Genomic DNA, 17,678 nt, shown 5'->3' with positions numbered 1-17,678 from the left:
GTCTTGCTAAATCTATCAAACCTGTGGTAAAGCCATCTCTGTGCATGYGAATGTAGAGGTAAAGGGAAGAGTGTAGAACAGTACTAGACTTCTGTGGAAAAGCTACTTGCTTTATTGAATTGCTTCTTTCTGTACCTTTTAGGGAATATTTTTGATTAACCTGTGCACTGTTCTTGCTGCACACAGAAATGTGCAGCAGCATCCCCACTCTGTTCAGTCCTGCRTTCTGTAGCCTCTCCTACACTGTGGACAAGAGAAGTTTTGTGTTCTGCTGTCAGTAATGTCTGTAGAGGTAAAGGAAGAAATACTTGGCAATAATTGCACTTACAAATTTATTAGAGCAGAGTTCCCTGTTATTTTGAGGTTCTGACTGCCTCATTCATSATAAGTTAGGGCAGACAAAATCACTCAAGTTTTTGATTTACAGTTTCTTACTTTGCTTGATTAACTGTAGAGTTATTTTATGTTAGTAGCTATTGTGATTAACACTGCATACAGTTGCACTTTTAGTGGAAGATTGACCAATGTGTGTTTATTTCAGTTAAATTGCCAAAGTACTTCAGACCCTTACAAAAGAAAAGCTTTGAGATTAAAAATGACATAATTTTCTTGATATTACTCTTTCTGGTAAGAACTAGTTCTTTAGCTGGAGGTTGAAAGAACAGTGGTGGTTGCTACCTCCTTGTTTCTTTTAATGTATATAGTCTTGTATGCATATGTGGTGAGTGTTCTTCTTTCAGTCTAAAACTGACTGTAATATCCTGTGTAGCAGCCTTTGTGCTCTAATCAGATGATCTGACACATTCTTTTTATATGTCTCTAGATACAATGCTGTGGTCCAGTAGAATATTTATGCCGTGTTTCACTTCTGTCACTTTATTTTTAAGGCTGATAGGAACGATTTTGGTGGAAAGACTGCCAGTATAGATACCCTGTAGGAGATTGATCACTCGATCTCCTGTCTGTCTGTTATGTCTGTCTTAAGACATACTGATTCCTGGCACTATTGTACTAAGTGCCATGGGGCTGGAATGAGGAGCTTGTTTGACTCGTATTAAGGGGTTTTGACGTGGCTCATGGATAGCCTCAACTATAGATTTCTTCAGGAATGTGTTCAAGTTTTGCTCTGAAAATGGATGCTTCTGTATTGGGAAGCTGTCACATAACCTTATAACCTGACAGGACTTAGTAGCCTCTTTATGCTRTATTTAGCAAGGAAATAACTTCCATCCTGTTTGTGCCGGGTGCTTGTATGACTTCTATGACTTTTTCTCTTGGAATTTTTCTTCTTAGTGAGGGATATATGTTATTAATCAAATTAAAAACTAAACAGACTGAAAATGCTTTTAGTCAAAGAATGTTCTAGAGCATCTTGTGTTTGTGGGTGTGTGGTGTTTTTTCTTTTTTTTTTTTTTTTTTTTCTTTTTGCAACTGGAGGCTCCTGAAAGTAGAGTGCTCCTTTATATTGCTGCTTCCTCGTGATCCCTGAGGGACATTTTCATTCCTTTTCTGCAACCTCTCTGGTCTCTACCCACTCATGGCTTCACATTTACTCTCCTTGTCCACATGCAGWTTCTCTTCTTGTGTTTATTGCTGCCATGTTGTCCTCTGTTGGTACGTTTGCGAGTAGCACTGGGATCGTATGGGCCACTAAATGCTAAAGGGACTGGGGTCTCGGAGGAACAAGGAGAGGCTGAGAGACCAGGATCCATCCGGCCTGTGGAAAAGAAGGCTCGAGGRAGTCACGTCAGGATGTTTACACACCTGGTGGGGAGGCACAGAGCATGGATCCAGACTCTTTGAAGTGGTGTCCAGCAGCAGGCTGTGGGCACACGCTGAAATGGGAAGTTGTGTCTGAGAACAAGAAAACACATTTTTCCTGTAAAGCAATGGAACAGGCTGCCCGGAGAGCGGCTGCTGAGAAGGTGCCTGGACACAGGCCTGAGCAGCCCAACGCCGGCGCGCCGAGCGGGGCCCTCGGCCTGGGCCGCACCGGGAGCCCCTTCTGGCGCCGACCCCTGYGGCCGCTCGGTGCGGAACCGCGGCCTCCAGTTGTGCTCGTCCTCATGCTCGTGCYGCCCACGCACACAGCGAGCACGTAGCTTGGTCAGGGGCCTGGAGCAACAATTGCGCTAAAAACAAATAGATAAAACAGCTGCACGTGGGGGAAGGTCTCCGGGAGGGTGCTCCCTCTCAGCTACCCAGCTGTGCCTTCAGTAACTCTCTCCCAGCAGCACCTATAGATAGAGTAAAATAAAAGTGGGAGTGGAAAGCTGCCTTTTAAAATAGCCTTGTGGCTGCTGGTGCCAAGGCTTTTAATTTTTCCYGTTTGACTTCTAAGTTCTCTCATGCTTGAAACTCTTCTAAATTTAGAACTTTTGTTTTGAACTGAAGTAATGCTGTGTAAAGAAAGACTTGCCTGGTAAACAGACTTAAAGGAGTGTAGAGCCAGGAGAGTTCAGTTTTATTCTTCATTGCTTCCTAAAAGCTTCGTATATTTTATTCATTATTTCTGTTCAATTAATTGCTCTATGGATGTCAGGCCCATCTAGTAGCTTCCTTCACAAGAAGCTGCATTTAGCAACCCCACAGTTCAGATCGGTTGTTTCAGTAGTTACATTGTGGTTTTCAGGCAGTGACAAGCTGCTTGTGTGCAGTTAGCATCAAAAGCATATGGTCAGATCATCACCATACTTTAGCTATTAAGATGGTCACCCGGAAGTGGCCAAGACTACAATATGCTTTAGCACAAAAAAATACTGAGGACAAAAAGAAATACAATTATATGCCTGCTTTATTTGCTATGAGAATAGTGAYGCATGTCTGTCATGGGCTGTTTTTCTTAATATTTTACAGTTTCTTCATTTCGTGCACCTCTTCCATTTTGTGTCTTGTGTTCCAGTGCAACTATGACTGGTTGCTACCCACCCTTTTTTTATAATGTTTGACAGATTYTTAAGTGGATTTGTGCTTAAAACTTTGTCAGGTTTCTGTTTCAATGGAAACTAATGTTTAATGGCCTAATAGGACATTTTAAGTAACTGGTCTTCCTCCTTATTAACTTCATCTAGCTAGATGAAAGCAACAGTTCTTGAAATCTCCAGGCTAGTGTTAAATGTAATGAGGTTTTGTGCCTTGAAAAAAAAATAGTACAAACAGTTGTATTTTTGACATCTGTTAAAGGAAAAATTTGAAGCTTTGAACTCATAAGAGGAGCCTTGTTCTTCAGGTGATTGAGTTCCTTCAGCAGGAAGTCTAATCAACAATGCTGAGGATTGTAATTTTGTAAAATACGTTGAAAGTTTCTAAGATCATGTCGGAGCAACATCCAAGTGTGTATTTGTTGGGGTAAAGGAATGAGCATTCTTGCTGTTGATAATGTTATTAACAAAAAACTTGGCAAAAGGCAAAAAGAAAAAAATTACTGCTCTAACAGTCGTTCTTTGGTGCTGCTTTCTTTGAAAGCAGAGATATGCTTTATTCTGTGCTTTTTTTCTAGTGATGTACCAGGAAATCTGTCCCTCCCCCTGTTTTGCTTTTGCWCCCCCTTTAGTAAACCTGACAGAGGTATCTTATGTTTTCTTGTCCGCTGCAGCCCTGTCCCCTCTTCTACCACAGGATGTTTCTTAAATTGCTTTGAATTGCTCTTTTCCACTGACGTACCATGCTTGCTGTCACAGRGTAGCAAGCATGTAGAGAAGCTGCTAATGGCCTTCAAAACGTACATCTATTCACAGTCCAGCTGTTCTGTTTTAATCACGTGTCTCTGAAAGTTTGTTTCAAAGCATGTAAAGAAAATGTTTACGTCCCCTGTGTATACATTTCAAACTCTAGGCAACACAGGCTCTGTTCAGTAAATATTTATTTCATTATGCAAACTCATGCCTGATAGCGCTAGGAGTCTTAGTAATGGCACATAAATTGTGGGGTTTTTTGTTGCTTTAACCAAAACATAGCTTTAAAATTTGTAGACTAAACCACAATCTTCATAGGAAACTTCTCTGGAAGAGTTAGAAGGATATTTTAAGTTTGTTACTGGGGGTSTCTTCTCTGTAGATTTTAATGCCTTTTTTAGCCCCTGAGCTTTGAGGCGACTCAAATTGAGGTTGCAAAAAAATGCGGAAAACTGCATTTAAAAATAAGTAAACAAATRAAAGATCTGGATCTTCCCCTACTGTCACGAACCTGGATAGTTTTCATGTTACTGTCCACTCTGTGTCAGATGCAGCTGTCAAATTCGGTCTATTCCASCTGATCATATTCAGTCACTGCCAAAAATTGGCAGGTATTTGATTCCCTTAACTGCCTTCCCTTCTTGAAAGTAAGATTACTCTTTTTCTCTCCGCTTTGGGAATAATGCTTAAAATAAGCAAGTAGGTAGAGGAYAGAGGCAACAAAAATACTTAAGAAACTTGAGTTTATATCACAGATGTATATGAACCTGAAGAAATTCTTATTGGTAATTACAAAAAAAAACCCCTTACAGCAGTGAATTTAACTTACAAATTACACAATATAACCTATGATTTTAATCATCTGTAAATAAGGATACATTTTAAGCAGCTGTTCRTATCATGAGGTAACTGACTATACAAGTTAGTTTTCCTTTATGTAGGGATCCTCTTGACTAGAATACTGGAAATGTTCTGTTGGATCTGTTGGAGTAGTGTTGCTGGGTAAATGAGGTTTAAAGTGTTTTCAGGCTTTGAAATGTCTGCAGAATTAAAATATTTTAGGTACTTTATCATAATGTAGACACCTGAGTTAACGGTGTCATCAGTGGCAAGTGGCTGAGCAGCAACTGKATATCCTAGGAAAGCTGTCTGGCTTTGGTATTTCTACAGGTCTTTAGTTTGGGAAATTCACCTTCTAAYGGCACTTACCTGGTGTCCTAGAAAGAAGCTTTGTTTTTTCATTATTACCTTTTACTTACACAGCTTTGGCCAACTTACAGTCCATATTGCTGTTCCTTTAGGAGACTATCTCCTAAATAAGTTCCTAGATAATAGGAACTATTATCATGAACATAGAATGTATGTTCATGGATGTTAATTCTTTCATCTATCAACTGTTTCTAGATAACACAGATTATCTGCTTTTGTTAAGTAATGGGAATAGCAGCTGTTTCTGTTGCATCTTAGTAGAACTCCAGATCGCTTCTTGTTCACAAGTATCAAGGAGTCATCATCTTCAGTGATGTTGTAAAGTTTGTAATGTTTAATTATAAGGCTGAACTGTACTAATATGTGCTGAAGTTAAAGTATCATGTCATCTAAATCCTTTTTTGCTTGTAAACCTGTTCTGCTCTTAAAGTATCTCATTCATTAGTTCTGTGAACTAAACTTTTAATGAACTAAACTGTGAACTTGTRAACTTAGCTTAAACTTTTTAGTAGTTAATGAACTAATAATAGTTAATGAGCTAATGAACTTCTAGTAGTTTTACTTTATGTGTATACAGCTGATAGTTTTTCCAACACTAAAACAGAAGTTATCATATATTATTGTGAACTCTTGGAACATTGAATCAACCTCTTTAGCAGATTTTTTTTTTTCCTCTTTTAGAAATACCCAGATTTTTACTTAGCCRGAGTCAGGGTGTTTTGTAAAATGCTTTGTTTTCTTGCTACAAAAACTCTAGGGAGCCCTGTTACGAAAGACTTGGTGCCAAGTGGCTTCCTGCTGCATTTGTCACTGATGTTCAGTAGCCATTCAAAACTTGCAGGGCCAGGTAAGAGCTTTCTTTATAGAGCAGTGGCATTACTTCTGGTTAGCCTCCYGTATCCTGTATATGCCGAGAGCTCCAGTACATCTTTCATCTGATTTTTGTTTTGTTTTTGTGATTCTGTCATCTTCTACAGAAGGGATCATTTTAAATTTAGTTTAACCAACTAAATCTGCTAATGGATCCATGGAGCCGTTGCTCAGCAGTGTTTGCTAATGGTTTTGTGTTGTTCTTTTGTTCRTTTTCCTCTCTCAGAGAATATCCAAAATATTTGGATTGAGTGCAGCATGCAGAATGTTTTTCCCAATAGTAATATTTGGAAAATCTGTATGTGGATGGTGCTCTATGCTTGTCGTTGCATATATGTGTGTGTGCTTAAACRAGTAAAATTCCATATTCGCAAACTATAGCAGCTTAACTAAATATTTCAATGGGACAACGTAAGTACTTGAAGACAGGAGGAGAATGGACTGAGTGATTGCATTGTATTTCAGAGATTGTAAATTACATCTTTATTTTTMTTAGGAGTAAATGGGTGGGGGAGGAATGGTTTTTTAGCTCAGTCTCAAGTTGTGATCCTGCAAAATACTCGGGTAGCTAAAGCTAGGCAGGTTTTTCAGTCTGCAGTATCAGCATCTTAGATTTCTTAATGTTTAGGTTGTTTTACAAAATGCTTACAATTAATGCAAAATACTTATTTCTGATCATCCTTAGAATGTTTTTTGTTGGCTTTGACCAGTGGAGTGTCCTAAGTGAGTGTTGCTGAAGACTTTTGTTAACTTTTATAGGAGGGGTTGGAAGGAAAAACACTGTACTGAGAGGGAAATAAATAACAAACTAATGCCAGATTCCATAAAAGCTTGGCCATCGAGAGCGTTTTTGTTGTATTCCATTATCTTCATTGACAAGCATCAATCATTTTTTTGTGATTGTGCAAAGGCTATGAAACTTTGAGTGCTGATACTTAYGCTGCTTGGCCAGTTAAAAGCCCTGAACTATCTCATAATACCTTGAACACTGGCAGTCTTCATTTGTTTTGTATTATCACTTATCACATACAAAAATTACATACAAATGTAGACACATTCACCTTTGCTAGTTATAACACTGACCTATATGGTGTCTGTTTGTAATATCATCAAGAGGATGCTTTTTTAACAACTTGTTCTCAATGAATTATCAGGACTAAGAAGGTGACCAAACGTGAGGCTTGTCTTCATGCTTAACTGTCTCCATTGCTTTTTTATACTAATGTGTGTATCTCTGTGTGTGTATTTTATATATTTTATAATATATATAAAATCATTCACTGTATATTTTCACGTTCATCTCTGCAATAAGTTTGTGGTTTCTTGGGACTCGAACCTTACAATCAGCTCTCTAATTTTGTGAGCCAAAGATATAACTGCCTAGTTTCTCATTTATTTAGGGTATACCAAACAGTAGCTTCTAGAGAATAAAAATTCAAGGAAGCTAGAAATGTGATTAATGCAATATTTGAATTGGGGTTGTGTCYGCTATGTGGGATGTTCTGAAGTCAGAAATAGGCTCTAGGATGTTCATGTTTAGAGCTGCTGCTGTGATTCAGCTGTTTTACTACAAAAAAAAAAAAACTGCAAGCAACTTGTGTAAATGTTTTACTTKGTTTAAATTACTTCTGATACCTGAAGAGATTTTGTTACTTGTTAAGCTTTGTAATATTCAAATATTTTAAAGTCTGATTTGTCCTTCTTTGTGCCCTGCTGTAGGTTTTGACTTTTGCCTATAAGCATGCATTGGTAAACAAAATGTATGGGAGAGGCCTCAAGTTCGCAACAAAACTTGCCGAGGAGAAGCCAACAAAGGACAACTTGAAAAACTGCATTCAGGTAACGTTCACTTGTTTGAGAGAGAGAGACTGTGTTCATGCTAAAAGACAACCTTTTGAAAATAAGGGCTATAAGCCTTTGGGGATTTTTGATACCATTTAAATTGCAGAACTCTCTAAGCATCCTAACAAGTGTAACATAGAGGCTTTTAGGGTTTGCCTTCCATTTTTCAGTAGTGAAGCCTTTCTCTTTCTAGCTACTTTGTGAGTAACTGTCACTTGGAAGAAAATTAGACTTTGGAACTTGCTGTTGGACATAGCAAGCGTGACAACTCAATCTTTTGTCTATTTAGAATGATATTTATGTTGCTGTTCAACTGTAATTGCTATTAGTATTAGTTACAAATATTGTCAGTAGCATATGGTGTGTGGAGAGTTGTTTCTCCACACCTAGGACGTTATCATTTAGCGTGATCCTACAGTAAAACTTTTGTGCATCAAATTGAAAGAGTGGAGATTAGGTAGGACCCTACTGTTTTCCTTTCAGGATTAGGCATATCAAAGCTCTCCAGTCTATTGTCTTTCTGATGATAGTTTTCTTTAAGACGTTGATATCAATATGGTGTTCATTAAGAGGCTTTGGATTAAGAGAAGAAGATTCCAAGAGAGCTTCTAATGTATTTGATGGTTGCTTTTTCCTCAGCTCATGAAGTTACTCGGATGGACTCACTGTGCAACTTTCACTGAAAACTGGCTTCCTGTCATGTATCCACCAGACTATTGTGTGTTCTAAAAAACCTACACTTGTAAACTTTAAAGTGATTTTATATGGGCAGGATATGAAAAGCTAAGTTTGACTTTTTATTGGAACGCATGTTTTCATTACTGAATGCTGACGATTAAATTGTGTGTATTTATCAGTAAAGGCACCTGGGTACAGCTTGATACCTGTTAACCAAACTCCTGACACCAGGGAATTTCCTTAGTGTGCATCCCATTGCTGGCAATGGATGTGCCAGAACTGCCAACACCAAGGATTTGAAATTGGGCTGAGAAGGCTTATTGCATGCAAGTTAGGTTCTTAACTGTTAATTTTAACTGTAAACCTGTAAAAGCTCTGTATTTTTTACAGTAAACAATTTTAACATGTTTAATCTTAATTTCATTTTCAATTGTATGAAGGCCTTAAAGCTACATCAAACGTAGCTAAAATCTTATTTATTAGACTGCAGTAATGGGACATCATTACCTGAATTGTTTGCAACAGGTTTTGTTTTGTTTTATTTTTGTTTTTTTGTTTTGTTTTTTAAGAAAAATTCAACCTCTCCAATGGTCACAATGTGTAACTCAATTGCTGATGTATAGGTGCTCTTATATATCTTCATTTTGGAGTGATTTCAGGCAAACTCAAATCTGTGTGAAGTTGTGTATCAGGACAGGCTGATACGTGTATAAAAGTGCCAGACAGTTAAATCCTAATCAGGTATTGTAAAGCTATACATATATGTTTAATAATGTTTAAAATGTAAAACACAATGGAATAAATGTGCAGAACTGAAGACCGAAAAACACCATGTGCACTCTGATACGTTAAAAAATTTTATAATTAATAAAAACAAATAATAAAGCTGAAAATTGTCTTGGTTTCTCCAAGAGTCCATAAGTGACACCTGTTGAAAGAAAATGCTTTACAAATAGGAGAAGATCCGGTGCTTTCTGATAATGTCTTGCCACTAACTGTCCCTACTAACATTGTCCCTTCAGTGGTGTGAAACGGGTCTGTTTGAACAGATTACATGCATGAACTGAAGACATTAATACATCATGTGTCTTTTTTCATATTTTGGTGGAAAACATAAAACTGTACAGCCATAAATGCACTATAATTGCATTAAAATGCTCTAAAACATTGAGCTGCATGACGCTGCCAGTAAACTAAAATTAGTAGTTATTTTTGCTTCAATTCTTTCTCATTGTGGCTTTAAGCAACTTGACGTTTGATTCTGGAAATTCCGCTAGAATGGTGGTGTCGAAAATATTGCAAACTTTTTCCAAGAACTCGTAGTCTGTACTGAACCTGAACTTGTTGGCCCATAATAAGACTGTTCCTGGCTGACAAAAATAGGCCATCGTTGCTAGCAGGGCGTCCAGGGCTGCGTGGTGGTAGACGACATCGCTTGCCAGGATGAAATCGTATCGGCACCTCGAGAGGGGGAAGTCTTCGCTCAGGCCCTCTCCCCACACCAGTTTTCTCACTTCAGGCTTGTGCGTATTTGCATSTTTTGTGTTTTTTGAAATATTGAAGGAGAGGTTTTCAAGAACTTCAGGCAAATCAGTAGCTGTAACATAAGCACCTGAAGAAGAAATTAACTTGTTTTAATTCATAGGTGTGTATAGACATAGGAATATACACAAATATATCCTGCTACTTCTCTCCCCCCAACTTAATAAGGGCAGTTACTTTAAAATAAATGAGAGTTACTTTAAAATAAAAGGCAAACCAAGCCTTAGTTAGAACTGTTCCTTCATTGTCTTAAAAGGATATTAGCAGATCTAGGTCACTTATCACAAAAAAAAAAAATCAAAAGGAATTGGAATTTACTAACCCAAGATGCAGGCCACAATAGAAACCAAGCCTGTTCCAGCACCGATTTCCAAAACCTTTTTGTCTTTGAGGTTGAATCGGTCTTGATTTGACTCCAGATACTGAGATAAAGCCAATGCCTGAAACGTTAACACACACCCCAAAAGGTTTCAATTGGGTAAGTTGCATAAAACTGCATGTATGTGTTTTATGTGTGTTTATATATACAGTGAAAAACAATGAGGGCTGTAACATGTAAGTAGCAGGTGGGAAGAAAAATTCCCTTTGGGGAGGGGGCAAAATTTTTTTTGTTGTTGTTTTTAAATTGTTTATTTTCTAGGTTGGTGGAATGTGGATTTGCTACACTTTTCTATGTACTTCTTGATTCCTCTGATAAACTGTTCAGGTATGCACACAGTCAACACAGCGAGTTAGGTCTTAACACTGCTTTTTGCATTAAACCTATTACTTATTATTTGTTTTATTAGTTTTATTATTAGGTTCACAGTTCAGCAGAGACTTTTTGAAAACTGATTTTGGCAGGGGATCTTAATATATTTAAGCAGAAAATGTTAAATTGCTATTTAATGAGATATTAAGGTACTCAACGCTTGTCTGTCAATAATAGAGCTCACTTCATGCTTTTTTTACCACAATGTTAAGGGAACAGGAGAAGTTCTTACAAGCTCTTTATAAAGATCTTATCAGTAGAACATAAATTAGCTGTTTATAAACAATAGAAACAAACACTGGAGAAATTAAATTCCTGTTTTTGCTTCTCAAGTGCTGTTACTGCTTTAACTCTTGGGCTTTGCACCGAGCACCTGCTCTCAGAAAGCTGACAACTCATGAATCACCAGCCCAATTGTGCTCCCTCTAGGTTTTCTTGGAAATGTTTACTATCTGCATTCTGGCACCTGATTAGTTTGAGAAGTGATGATCTGACACTTCAAAGGAAAATACTGTTTCAGCACTCGTACACGTTTTCTTTCTTAATTGCAGACTATTTCAAAAGAAAATTCTGTGACTTTTTCCAGTAAATATTCTGGATCTGCAAAGTCTGAAATGCTGGTGTAAATGGTCTGAATCTTAAATACGAAATGGTAGTTTTTATATCTTCTATAATTGAGCTTCTCTTTGCTCAAAGGTGTTTTTTGAGTTCACAGAAAACTCTTCTTAAAAGTAGAAGCAAGGACTGGACAAGACCTCTTTGCAAGTACAGCTTTCCATGTAAAGACTTTAAAATAGATAATATGTTTATACAGGGGAGCCTGTGTTTTCTTTTTGTAGTCTTCTGTCCAATCTCAGACATCTAAATCCCCAGTACTGAATTGCCTGTTCCAAAGAGTCCATCTTACATAAAAAGACCCCAAGTCTTAGCTTGAATGTTCAGATCAGAAGGCTGGTCAAAATCCTTCCTTAGGTTATCTTCAGCTATGGAAATGGTGGGGTGTTTTTTTTTGTTTGTTTGTTTTGAGGGGGTGGATTGGACATTTAGCAAGATTTATCCACTAACAAGCTGCTTATGGATCATCTAGGGTAACACAACTGTCCTTATATTATTCTGTCCCTTTCATATAGAAACTCTATACAAACTACGGAATCAAGCCATAAAAGAAAACTTTCTGTAGGTATTAATACCTAAGATTTGTTGTGGGGTGTGCACAGTCTCATCTATGTTTTTACATGGCAAAATATGTAAGACCATTGATTGGACACAAAATAAGCTGGACACTTCCTGAACTTTCTTAATATTTTTTTACTTCAATTTACACATTCAACAACTAGCAAGGTTTCAGGGAGAGAGAGGAGTTTTGCGGGGAGAGAGGGGTTTCAGGTCTTTAAGTGGAAAGGGGCATATGATTTTAAAAAGAGTTTATATTTTGCTCGYTATAAAATCCTAGACTTCTTGCACATGAACAAATGAGCATCAGTCAGAGCTTTCTGCCAAAGTACTTCACATTTCTTTCTGCTTAGGGAAAACTCTGTCAGGAGCATTGTCTAAAAAAAAAAATTTAAATACTTGTACACTGTAGTCGGGATTTATGCTTCTATAACATGTAAAGCATGCAGTTTTATCCAGTACTTACACCCGGCCACACCACAGCTCCAAAGTGCTCTATTGATTCTTGAATGACGATCTGGTGYCCCACATAAGTGTAGTGTTCCTTGTCAAAGTAGTGGGAAATTTKGGGAACCCAGTTCTGTAGTATTTTAAGAGTCACTGGTGAATCTGTGGGAGAAAAGATGGAATTAGTTTTATATGCATAAATGCATGAATTTTATGTGACTTGTTTAAAATAAATAAATGTTCCTGTGTAATTCACAAAAAAAACACATACACCTATATAATCCACAATAGAGCATACACAAAGGGTCACTGGAGAAGCTCGTTGGATTGCTGCCCTCAACATGAGTTGCTGTTCAAGGTGGACAGTGTGATATAGGGGGAGTCAAAGCAGCTGTGGTCCTATCCTGACCTGCTGAACCTTTCCATGGACAATCTGCAGCTGGAATTAAGCCCTGTGGAAGGATCTACCCATTCAAGTCTATAGCTCTGTCTGCTAAGAAGTCTTTCAGACTTGAACTGTCTTGTTTTAGGATATGCCATGAGCTATACTATGCTCTGGTATAACACAGGTGTGCAATAGTTCTCACTTGTGGGAAGCTTAATCCCAACGGAAATTTTGGGTTTCCCATTTGATACTGGAAAATCTCTCTGTATTTTGAATTTGGTGCCTAAGAAGAAGGGTTTGCAAATGATTATTCGTAAGTTACGGAAAAATAGATTTCGCCATCAGAAAAATTTAAAACTGATAAACAGTAAGTATGAAATATAGCATGATGTAGCAATTGCAATATTTAAATTGGATTAAACCTGAGTTGGATTCTGCTGTTGACGATTCATGTTCAGAGCCCCGAGTGCGGTTTTCAGAGTCATATTGGTCTTCACAGGTTTCTTCTTCCTCCGTTTGGCAGTCTGCTGCTCCTTCAGTTTTGTTGGAGAAGGGTGACTGCTGTGTGGAGATCATAGCGAGAGCGCTGGAATGGAAGGGAAAAAAATGAATTTTGTAAGCACTTAAATACAGTTGATTTGTGTAAGGTGTGATTATAAGGAGGGAAAGAGTGATAATTTTTTTTCTCTTTGTAAACTGATAGCTTGAAAGAATAGGAAATTATCATAGGAGGTAGCCTCCTGATTGCAACTTCTTTCTAGTTTATTTACAGTTCTAATTGTACAGCTGCATTCCATCCATTATGTGGACAATACAAACTTACTCCGGTATCACTAAATCAATCTGAAGACTCTCACAAGACTGAAATACCCACTGAAAACTCTGTTTGTATGTTTGTTCTGTTTGTGTCCGTCCACACAACTGTTTTTCCAAGAGGGCCTTGTGCCTCGGCTCTCCGGCGGTAGTGCTCCCCGTCTGCAGCCGGCRTTTCCACAGCCTGGCCGTTGCCTCGGTGTTTTCCTTGTCCCGCTGTTGCCCTCCAGGCCCTTGGGCGCAGAGGCCCCGGCCAAAGCTCCCAGCGGAGCGGCCTGCGGAGCTGCGGTGCTCGGGCACTCGGATYGGCAGCACTGATGGGTTTATGGTTGGACCTGGTTGGACCAGGTGATCTCGAAGGTCTTTTCCGGCCACAGTGATCCGCTGGCTCCACATTGCCTGCCCTGCGGATAGAGCTGCACACGTCGGCCGCTCCAGCCGCCCCACGGCGAGGGGCAGCGCGTTGGCGCAGCCCCGCAGCTGAAGCGGTGCCTGGAGGTAGTTTTTTAAGGAGCTTAGTGACTGCTGACTTGTGCGGGTGATTTATGTGCACACACGACACCGACCCTGCCGCCGTTTCACTGATACCTGATACATTCCTTGGTGCTGGCCTGTTTGTTGGCAAGGGCTGGGCCGGGCAAAGCGGGTTGGGCAGCCCCACGCTCCTTCATGAATATGGCACCGTGGCTTTGCACTGTCTCTGTTAAAGTAAAGCCTTAAAGTAAACTAATCTCCGCATTTTTTCCCCCCTCAGAGGACCTTCCTCTAGCTATTACACTTGGCATAGTATTCAATGAATGATGAAAATAGAGACTAATGTAGCATCACCTCTACAGTGTTTCCTGGCACATGAATGAATGCTCTCTTCTCTTCTCTTCTCTTCTCTTCTCTTCTCTTCTCTTCTCTTCTCTTCTCTTCTCTTCTCTTCTCTTCTCTTCTCTTCTCTTCTCTTCTCTNTTCTCTTCTCTTCTCTTCTCTTCTCTTCTCTTCTCTTCTCTTCTCTTCTCTTCTCTTCTCTTCTCTTCTCTTCTCTTCTCTTCTCTTCTCTTCTCGTCCCCTTTTCTTCTGCTTGTGAAGAGTCCTGCCTTCTTAAAAGCAAACAAGCAAATGTGGTTTCTGTGTAATCTCTCAAAAATACGCTCTGACTGCTTTGCAGTGGTGCTGCTCCTCCATGCCTAAAGCTAGAACTGAAGCCTGCCCTCATTTTAATGGTTTAGGAAATCTGTGGGAAAAGATATTAACTTTTGTTTGTTTTTGACAAGGTGCGTAATCAGAAGAGAAGAAACTGCAAGAAATAGTGATTGTTACAGCCAGAGGGAAAGAAAAAATACTTGAGGACTCAGTCTGCAGAAAGTTTTATGTTTATTCAAAGTACTACTTCTTCTAAGACTTTTTTTACTGTGGCAATAAGGCTCTTGTAGGATGACATCTGCTATTTAAATGAAAGCATAATCTTAAAAAAAAGCACCTTGAAACTTCCCATTATCTGATACTCCTACAGCACAGTAGAAACTTGAAAGGCTTGTTTAATTATAAACTTATTAACCTTGTTAAGATGATGAGTGATCCTGTCTTTCTTTCATGCTTAAATTAGTTATCACTGCAGCTGGTCAAAATTTCAGTTGGCTACATGTAGCAGCAAACACCACAAAATATCTTAGAAACACCTTTAATAAATATAAATTTGTTAAGCAGTGTTAAGGACTTGTAAATAATTTTCTATTGTCAGCAAAATACCTAATATAATTGCTGTTCCAATTATGAGATAAACTGTTATTGTTCACTCAGTAGAGGTTGATATATAGTTTAAATTAGCCATGTTACATTTTTCAAAATAAATTTTAATGCTTTCTCTTRTTTTTTCCTTTTTTTGTCCATAAGAACAGTCAATTTTTATTAAAACCCTTTTGAAATTTTCAGGAGGTCTAGAAAACAACTGCATTGGCTGCACTGATGCTTGGAGGAGACTGACATGATCCTTGTATCCGTCAGTTGCCTGAGTTAGATGGGACGGTAAAGATAATGTTTTCATTCTCGACTTGTACATCAGTAGCACACCAGGCTTCTTCAAAACTATAAAAGAAGCAAGTCAGCTACTGTAAATATTACTAAGATATTTCATAAACTGATGTAAAAACAAATGTTTCTTTCTAGCTGCGCAGTCTAGGACTAAACCTAGTCTTTGGTGATTCAAGTCTGTTAGTGCCTGCCTTAGTGATGCACGTTCCCGTGCTGCCGCKTTCGGACTGCACCGCACGGCCGCAGACACGAGGCACGACGGAGCAAACCAGCTCCTGTGAACCAGAATCCTATGAACAACACGGTGAGGCAGCCCCCGTGCCCTCAGGATCATGCACGTGGTAGGAGCTGGGTCTCCGTGGTTAGTGCTAACAGGCTGGGTTAGTGCAGCGCTCGTGCAGCAGTTACCTGTTGTGGCAGGGGCCGCTGGGCATTCCCTGCCGCAGGATGCACCCGCCAGAGGTTTTTATACGGGCTGCACCTGGAAGGAATAATTCTCCGCTCCAGCCAGTAGGATTGCAGGCTATTTAGAGCAGCATTACCAGGCAGCGCTCTAAGAACTTACTGTGTTACACTAAACTCTTTCACGTTTGCCGGACGAAATGAAACTGCTCTTGGGCTTCAAAGCCCCAAGCGTCGTGGCCTCAAAAACAAAATCTCCGATGCTTCTGCTCGCTCGTTGGGCTTGGGGGAGGTGGAGCCTTCCCTGCCTTCATGCTGCTACCTGCGCTCCCGACCCAAGCGAGCTACTTATCGTGGGCGCAAAAATAACGCGTGTGGCCACTTGGCAGCGGCCCAAGCTCAGAGGAAAGTTCATGGGGCCCYGAAGAGCCTCCTGCCAGCGAAAGGTCAAGTCACGCTGCGCCCTCTGATCTGAGCCTCCGGTCCCCTCGCCCGCAGTGACTCACGGAGAATATGGGGAACTGCCAGTCCTGAGGAAGCGACGGCTTTCCTGTGATCTTGAGGGCGGCCCATACCTGCGGCAGCTATGTTATTCGCCCCTAAAAGAGTGCCTATSTGCACGATGATCACGCTTCCCTGTGGGAGTCCTGTTACCGACTTGCTTCAAAGCACCAACAAGTGTTGCAGGGATTGGAGAAGAAATGCATTTTTAATATTTCCATTTYTTTGCATGYATTTTAAGAATTTGAGAATTATGTGTATTAACCACTTTGATGTGCTTCTCACCTCTCCTTTTGTTCTCGGAAAAGATTTGTTGAAAAGAATTTCAGCTGATTAGCAGAAAGTTTTAGMCTTTTAAAGTTCAGAGCCTGTGTCCATCTTTCTATGCACAGCATTTAAACTCTTGTAATGTATCTTCCAGAACTATAAAGAAAAGAAGAAAAAACTTCTCCTCCCGTCATTACTGCTCCGTATTTCACTCAGTAGCCACKGGGTGTCTCCAGTAGTCATTCCAAGTGTATGAAACWTTGGGGTTCTTATTCAAATGGCCAACTACTTTCTTYTTTCTCCAAAATTTAATGTTTAAAAGACCCCTTTTTTGACACTTGGGACCAAATATTAAGATATTGCTGTGTTAAGTTCTTAATGTCTTAAACATTGCTTGTGATCCCTCAGCATTTCACACATCCATCTGATTTCGCAAGCAGTYGATGAGCAGTCCCTGAGCTGGGTCAGTGGCCATAATTAGAACAGGGTAGATAGATTGCTGCATGGATGATTGTCCTAGTCCTTTTAACTTTTATTTATTTAKTCATTTATTTATTTATTTTGGCATGAGCTTTTCAACAAGTATTGCCCAGATTTTMAAATTTTCTGGATTTGTCACGGGGGATGGATGTAGCTCAGACTACTGCTATTGCTGAAGTCCTGTTGGAACTACGGCAATATCATCCACGGTGAACATAAATATTTTTTATATCAAAGTATTTAACTTGCACCGCATACTATATGTTGGGTAAGCAACAAATAAATAAGGATAGCAGTGTTAGGAGCCATTTACAACTTAGCTGTGAATAACTTAGATACAGCTTCTTTTCTTGTTTGTAAAATATAAAGAAAGAAGCTCTAWCGTTCTTAAATGTAGTTGTGTTAAAATATATCCACCATGTAACTTCTGCAAATGCTTTTTGTGCTGTAGTCTATGCCTAATCGATTCTTAATTAAAACTTAATCAAAATTTTCTCCAGACTTGCTGTCTGTGATGCAGGTTGGAGGAAGCACAGCCCTTCAGTCCTGAACATAAAAAAGGCTATTTACAGTTATTAATTGAACATTTAGTTCCACAAATRTTCAAATTATTTGGTCAACTTTT

General features: G+C 39.2%; 2 protein-coding genes across 4 annotated transcripts in view; one reads left to right on the top strand and one right to left on the bottom strand.

Annotated features, from left to right (window-relative positions):
- Positions 1-8,821, top strand: part of TPP2 (tripeptidyl peptidase 2) — a 48,434-nt gene extending 39,613 nt beyond the window's left edge. For 2 of the 3 annotated variants that reach the window (XM_026044043.1, XM_026044042.1), the window contains 2 exons: positions 7,473-7,592; positions 8,235-8,821. In XM_026044043.1, coding sequence (XP_025899828.1) covers positions 7,473-7,592; positions 8,235-8,324 — 210 coding nt within the window. In that variant the 3' untranslated portion in view covers positions 8,325-8,821. The remainder of the gene's footprint in view (positions 1-7,472; positions 7,593-8,234) is intronic. The other variant, XR_003250181.1, reaches the window with a different exon arrangement.
- Positions 8,822-9,490: 669 nt separating this feature from the next.
- LOC112951364 (protein-lysine methyltransferase METTL21C-like) lies at positions 9,491-16,378 on the bottom strand. Its single transcript, XM_026044035.1, is given in 7 exon segments — positions 9,491-9,885; positions 10,138-10,255; positions 12,206-12,348; positions 12,994-13,157; positions 15,812-15,881; positions 15,884-15,926; positions 16,262-16,378. Coding segments are annotated over 7 exon segments (1,050 nt in total).
- Positions 16,379-17,678: the final 1,300 nt, after the last annotated feature.

The sequence above is a fragment of the Nothoprocta perdicaria genome, unplaced genomic scaffold (genome assembly GCF_003342845.1).
Source record: "Nothoprocta perdicaria isolate Ctin4 unplaced genomic scaffold, notPer1 scaffold_348, whole genome shotgun sequence".
Lineage (NCBI taxonomy): Eukaryota > Metazoa > Chordata > Aves > Tinamiformes > Tinamidae > Nothoprocta > Nothoprocta perdicaria.
The sequence above is the reverse complement of the archived record's forward strand: the minus strand, read 5'-3'. Positions and strand labels throughout refer to the sequence as shown.